The sequence below is a fragment of the Pterocles gutturalis genome, unplaced genomic scaffold, assembly GCF_000699245.1.
Source record: "Pterocles gutturalis isolate BGI_N339 unplaced genomic scaffold, ASM69924v1 scaffold39544, whole genome shotgun sequence".
Classification (NCBI taxonomy): domain Eukaryota; kingdom Metazoa; phylum Chordata; class Aves; order Pterocliformes; family Pteroclidae; genus Pterocles; species Pterocles gutturalis.
The window spans coordinates 110,103-117,046 of NW_010132261.1; the positions used below are offsets into that span (position 1 = coordinate 110,103).

Consider the following 6,944-nt stretch of genomic DNA (forward strand, 5'->3'; position numbering starts at 1 on the left):
CCCTACATTCAAGCCACTAGGCATTGAAATGCAACAGTGTAGAGAGGCATTTCCTCACTCTTATTCTGTGTCTCTGCTACCCTCTGACTTAATCCTAAGATTTCTTTCCACCCTAAAGAAGTATATTGGAATTTTGAGGATACTTAACAGTTTCTAGATACTTAATGTTAGTCACAAATCCACGTTAGGCTTATCATGTTCTGTAGTTAAACAAGAGTTCTAGTTCTGTTTGAATGGTAATGCATTATGCCATTGAATATTCCCTGTGAAGTGAGATAGGATGGATTCTTTCTGAGATGAATACTGTCAGATCTGTGGAGTAACCAATTTTGTGAGTTTCTGCTGTCCCTTATCTGCACTTTGGTACCCCTTAATGCTTTATTAAAGCTTATCTTTATGGTATTAATACCTCTGCTGTAGTAAGTTACCCTCATATTGTATAAGACTCCTGATAGTAATCATAATAAAATGACAACGAAATGTTGCTGAAGAATGTGAACTACATTTAGATGACCATCTTGCATACTGTCTTGTTCCAAATGCATTTAGTTTTCCAAATAAATACAAAGAAAGAAAAAAAAACTTTTACTACTTTTTTTTTTTTTTTTTTTTTTTTTACAGGACTCTGCTCAGATTGAATTGCTTAAAGAACTGCTAGATCTGCTAAAGGATATGGTAGTGATGCTCTTGTCGCTGCTTGAAGGTTGGACCTGTTTTTCTTTATGGTCAAATATGATTAGCTAAGCTTCATAATGTAAAGTACAAGAATTACGTTAATCTTTCTAAACTGTTTTTTAATTGTCTTTATGTGATGCCAGGAAAACACCTATTTCATATTTATTTAACAATTGTTCTGGAATGTGCATAGTTGTGAAAAGAAGGGCTGCCACAGAAAAGCATGTTGCAAGAAGAATTATGAAGATTTAAGAACATTTTTGTTCTGTTCTCAACATGAATATGAAACTTATTTATTTAAAATGTAGCCATGTAAAATAACTTCCTGTTTTAACACACTACTTAGGTAACGTTGTAAATGGAACCATTGGAAAACAAATGGTAGACACACTTGTAGAATCATCTAGCAATGTTGAAATGATTTTGAAGTTCTTTGACATGTTCCTCAAGTTAAAAGATCTGACTAACTCAGATGCTTTCAAAGAGCATGACCCAGATGGTAAAGGCATCATTTCAAGGAAGGAATTCCAGAAATCAATGGAGGCTCAAAAACAATACACACAGTCAGAGATTGAATTCAAAAACAGAAGCAGATGAAAATGATATGTTTAACTATGTTGATTTTGTGGAACGATTCCATGAACCAGCCAAAGACATTGGATTTAATGTAGCAGTATTGCTAACAAACCTCTCAGAGCACATGCCTAATGATTCACGCCTTCAGAGCTTACTTGAGCCTGCGGAAAGTGTTCTTAATTATTTTGAACCATACCTTGGCCGTATTGAAATAATGGGTGGAGCCAAGAAAATAGAAAGAGTTTATTTTGAAATCAGTGAATCCAGTAGAATGCAATGGGAGAAGCCACAGGTGAAGGAATCCAAAAGGCAGTTCATATTTGATGTTGTAAATGAAGGTGGAGAGCAAGAAAAAATGGAACTCTTTGTGAATTTCTGTGAAGACACAATCTTTGAAATGCAGTTAGCGTCCCAGATCTCTGAAACTGATTCATCTGAGAGGCCTGAGGAAGAGGAAGAGGCTGAGCCTTGTTATGTAGTGGATATTGGAGATGATGAGGAAGAAGAAAAGGCCCTGGAATCTGCTTCAGCTTTTGCAATGGCCTGTGTTGCGGTGAAGAAGAATGTCGCCAACTTTTTTAAAATGATCACTGTGAAGAACCTAAGGAAACAATACAGAAAAGTTAGAAAGATGAGTGTAAAAGAGATGGTGAAAATGTTTTTTTCCTTTTTCTGGATCCTATTCGTAGGGATGTTCCAGCTATTTTTTTCTATAGTGTGGGGAATTTTCCAGATTCTTTGGAGCACTGTATTTGGGGGTGGCCTGGTTGAAGGAGCCAAAAACATTAAAGTTACTAAAATATTAGGGGACATGCCTGACCCAACACAGTTTGGAATCCATGATGATGTTATGGAAGCAGAAAAGGCTGAAGGCACTGAGCATGGCATCAGAGCTGAACTTGTGCAGTTTGTGAAGGGTGAAAAGGGAGAAACTGACATAATCTCAGATATTTTTGGCATTCATACAAAGAAGGAAGGTGGCTCAAAACATGGTCATGATGCTGGACTTGGAGATATTGCAGAAATCCTTGGTAACGATATCCAGTCGTCTTTGGAAAACACAGTTCATAAGAAAAAAGGATTACAGGTATGTTAAAGTAATTTTGTATTTCTTCGGAGAAAATGATAATATAAATATGTTACTGAGTTTTCTATTAGTAACTTCATTATTTGCCAGTTAACTGATTAATAAATGTTCTCGATGAGAACAGACTTTATATATAATCTATACTCTTAAAAACAATCAGGAGAGTTTAGGTGGCAGAAAAAGTCAGTCCAGTGTATTTAGATTTCACTACAGTAAATTGTTGTTATTGTTCATTTGGACTTCATTCAAAACAAAAATCACTATCAGTTTTCTAGGCACAGTTTTTGCTTTAAATGGTTTACAGTCTTGTTTATTCTTCATACCCCATTTTTTCACAGTATATTTCAGTTGCTTTTGCAGTCTACTTTCTTCATAATAACTCCTTATCTCTATCGTCTTTCTTCTAAATGCTTTCCTGATCGCATATAACAAAATATATTTTTTCTTATTATTTGAAATAATTTTGCCTGAGTTTATTGTTTCTTTAATATTTATCATATAATCATTCTTTATTTTTATTCTCTTTCATGAACAATATATTTTGTTCCACTCAGTTGAGCTAAAAGTAATTTATCATTTTGTTTAAAAATGGATTGAACTGAATGTCAAAACCCAAATGCATTTGTCATATTTGGAAGGCATTATGTTTCACTCTACACTCCAGATCTGTTTCTACTTGTTATTCAAATATATCTTTCCTCTCATCATTAATACACCTCTTTATGCTATGCTTTCCAGATATTTTCAAGATAAGCCTCTATTGTACATCTTAGTTCATTATTTCCTCTTCATTTGTATTTTTTTTCTCCAAGAATTGTTTATTGCCTAGATTGAACTATATTCTTCCATTTATTTTTCTTATTTATTTATTAATTCATCTTTATGCATGTACTTAACAATGACAGTCTTTTAAAATCCTGTCTCATTTAGCATAAATGTAATGTGGTTGGTATTGAAAAATATTATTTTAACTTAAGGGTCTTAGCAGATCTGAGTAAATACTTTAGAATTTGCTTTACTTTGATTTATGCATTTCTCTCAGATTTTTTTGTAACTATTGTTAAAAATGCTCAGTAATTTACGCACATACTTTGAATCATTAATGTGCAGTCAGCTACGCAATTTATCCAGTTTTTACCTTAAATATGTTATCTAGTCAAATTTAACAAATAATGTTTAGACTAATTCTATATTACAGAAACTGCTCTTCACATTGTGTATGTGAACGGCTCAAGTAATCCAGTTAGAGCACTTGATATAGCTATTAAGTAGAGCTCAAAGAAGAAAGAGCAGTGTAAGAATCATAAATTCGCTTTGGGAAGTCACTATGTCTGTCTTAAGCATTTACAGTAATAAAACTTACACAAATGGATAGAAACAGAAATTCACCTCTGTATACTGGAAAAGCAGTTGTGTAGTGATAAGGTCAGTGACATTACCATGTAGCCAGAGAAACTTCAAAATAAACTCTGGAATTGTGCATGATGAAGATTGTTAAGACTTAGTTTTTACTGTGAAGTTCCACAGGAACCTGTGGTGAGAGCCGTGGGCGTTCACAAATAAGAAAAGAAGTGAAGCTAATAGTTTGCTGATAAATATAAGTTACTTGTAACAGTAAAATCAAGAACCAGCTGCAAAGTGGCCTTAAAATAGCAGAAGAAAATCAGTGAAGTGATGTATATGGGAGAAAAAGTTATAATCTTACATGTAAAATGTTGGATTTTGAGCTCATTGCTACTGCTTGGGAGTCTAATAGAGTTGTACAAAAATATCAGTTCAATGAAAACGTCAATCAACACAGATCAAAAAAGCAAAATGAAATCTTGAATGTTGATAAAGGAACAGAGAGGAAAACCCCAGAATACATATGCTCCACCCAAAGTATATCCCTGTCTTGAAGACCAGGTTCCCCATTACAAAAAGAATGTGATAAAACTGAAAAAGGTTCAGTGAAGGTCAAAAAGTTAATGAAACTTGATATGGAACAAATCTTGTGTATGGAATTAAGTGGGTTAAGGCTATTCAGCCTGGAAAGGAGACAACTGAGAGAGCATATGATAGAGGGATGTAAAGGATGGATAGGGATTTATTCATTCTTCCCTCACCCTACCCTTTAGAAGAGCTCGGCATCATCAAATGATCTCTGAATTACCCTCCACCAGCTTCTTGGCTGCAGTCAGCCATCTGTAAAATTGTATATTGTTTTTTTCCGTATCTCAAGGCAATGTTGTAAACACATAGATGGTTGTGAGGTGTGCCAGTGAAGGTTTAATGAAGCATCAACCCACCTAACATAAACAGTTTGATGAAAACATTGCGTCAGTAAAAGTTGTTTAAATATTTGTCTGTTTTCAATTGCATGTTGACAAAGTAATTAGGTTTTGTAATATTAGATAATTACACAGATCTTTTGCAGTCAACTGGGCTAGTTACACTGTTCAGAACACTATACTGAAAAAAGCTATCAGAAGAATTTCTGCAGTTTTCACTATTAAAATCTAGTCTGAGCTGTCTATTTTTAAAAATCTAACACTTCAGAAGTGCAAAGTGCTATAAAAAGTATAGTGTGGTAATTATTTTGTTTCCTAGAAAACAGTAACTAAAGTTACCAAAATGTTATTTGAATAGATCCATTCTGACAGTTAAAATAATTTTTGCAGATACCTGAAATTACAAAAGAAGCTGAAACAGAAAGAAAAGCAGAAGCTGAGAAGGCTGAGTAAGTTATTTTTACACAGTTTCTGTTTAATTCCTTGCTACAGTCTAGTGCTAGATAATTTGGCCAGAAAGAATCCAAGCAATGCTCAGTATTCAAAGCACTTTATGTACACTTTGTCTTATCAGTATTCTGGAAAGCAGCACAGTCCCTAAGGGGTGGCAGGCCATCTCAGTGGACAACAACATGGTAATATGATTTCTGTGGCCCTTGACAATTCTGCATATAACTGTGGGCATTGGTTTTTAAAAAATTCCCCTAACTACCTTTAAAAATGAGCACCAGTCTTGAAAAAAACTCTGCAACTTGTCATTACTGCTATTTACACTTTCTCCCACGGTAATTTTCAGGCAACAGTTGTTGATCACTGAAACACAAAATTTGCCTAAACCCAACAGTTTTTATTATTGCTGTTTTATCTGTTCTGAAGTTGTGAATCTGACAGCAGATACATTCCTTTGTCCAGTCATCCTACACATGACTGCCTTATAAATGACTTTTTAAAAAATGTTTACCTTGCTTTAGCAGCATCTTTCTTTTAAGGGGCATGCTGTCTTTCTGGACCTGCAGTCACATTGTAGGCTTGCAGCCTCATGAATTCCCTTATGATATTTGTACACACACAAAAGATCTCCTAGAGATTCTTACATATTCAAAAGCTATACATAATTTTTTCTTTATTTTCTATTTTTGCTTCATGTCTAAAATGTTTCCTTTAGCCTCATTTATCTTTCTCCTCATATCTGCCAATGCTAATTAATTTAAGTATGCCATTGGGATCAGTATTTTAGGACCAGATACACTTTGTATAGCTTGTCTGAAAAGTATCCTTTTTCCCCCCTCTGTGTATGTATGTTTATATGTGTGTATGTATGCATACATGTATTTATATGTGTATATACATAGATGTATATATGTATGTCTTAGACAAGAATATGTGCACATAAATGTATGCTCATACATGTGCATTTAAGTGAGGTTTTGGGGTTTTTTTGTGATACCTCATTAAAGTATGGCATCAGCTCTATCTGTGATGGTTCAGTATATTTTCCTTTTCTGTCTGTTACCTTCCAGGCTGCATCTAACATACTTCTTCAATTAAGAAGTACCCTTCTTGCCTTTTATTGTCACAGAATTGTTTTGATATGATTTTTTTTCTCTCTTTAATCCCCGCAGGGATGTTAAGCGTATTATTTTCATTGTTTAGAGCACTTACAGTAATTAAAAAGTGCACTTAGACTCTTCCATGGTTTTTTTGGTACGATCTATCCAAAGAATCTGTTGATGAGTGTTACTCATCAAGAGAGTAACTTCAAAATAAGCAGTTTCAGAAACTGTTGTTTTATCTAGACCATTTTACAATGTACTATTAAGCTGGTTAACATTTAGATTGGTCAAATGACCCCTTTTAAAAGTTTTGCTAAGTCACATCACTGATGGTCTTTTTTCTTTGTTGACTTGATTTTGGTCTCCTGATTGAGACACTAGTAGCATATTTACCAGTGCTTCAGTGAAGCTATTTATAAATATCTAGGAATTCACCAAAAATCTCCTGTGACACCCATTTTCTTATCTCAGGCTTTTTCACCTCTTATTTTCCATAAGCATGATCTCTTTCTACCTCTGTTATTTTATTGGACTCACTTTCCTTATTCCCTGTTGTCCTCTCTTGTCTGCCATTCTTAATTCTCCTCTCAAGTACTTTTGCAGCATATTCAAATTGCCTTCAGCTTAAAAATTTGAGTTTAAATGGCTTAGATTTCTGAGGCTGCAACAGAGACTTTTTTGGTAGAAGATAAACACATTCTTAAACACCCATCATATGATTCTTGCTGCAGTGTGATAAAGTGAACAACGTCCACATGCCTAAGACTTTCAACCACCTTGATG

General features: G+C 34.3%; 1 protein-coding gene across 1 annotated transcript in view; it reads left to right on the forward strand.

Annotated features, from left to right (window-relative positions):
* LOC104467172 (ryanodine receptor 3-like) overlaps positions 1 to 5,057 on the forward strand; it is a gene marked incomplete at both ends in the record, with an annotated part of 114,588 nt that extends 109,531 nt beyond the window's left edge. The window contains 4 exon segments of the mRNA XM_010080842.1: positions 622 to 703; positions 1,022 to 1,256; positions 1,258 to 2,338; positions 4,999 to 5,057. Of these exon segments, the coding sequence (XP_010079144.1) occupies positions 622 to 703; positions 1,022 to 1,256; positions 1,258 to 2,338; positions 4,999 to 5,057 (1,457 nt within the window).
* Between the last annotated feature and the right edge of the window lie 1,887 nt (positions 5,058 to 6,944).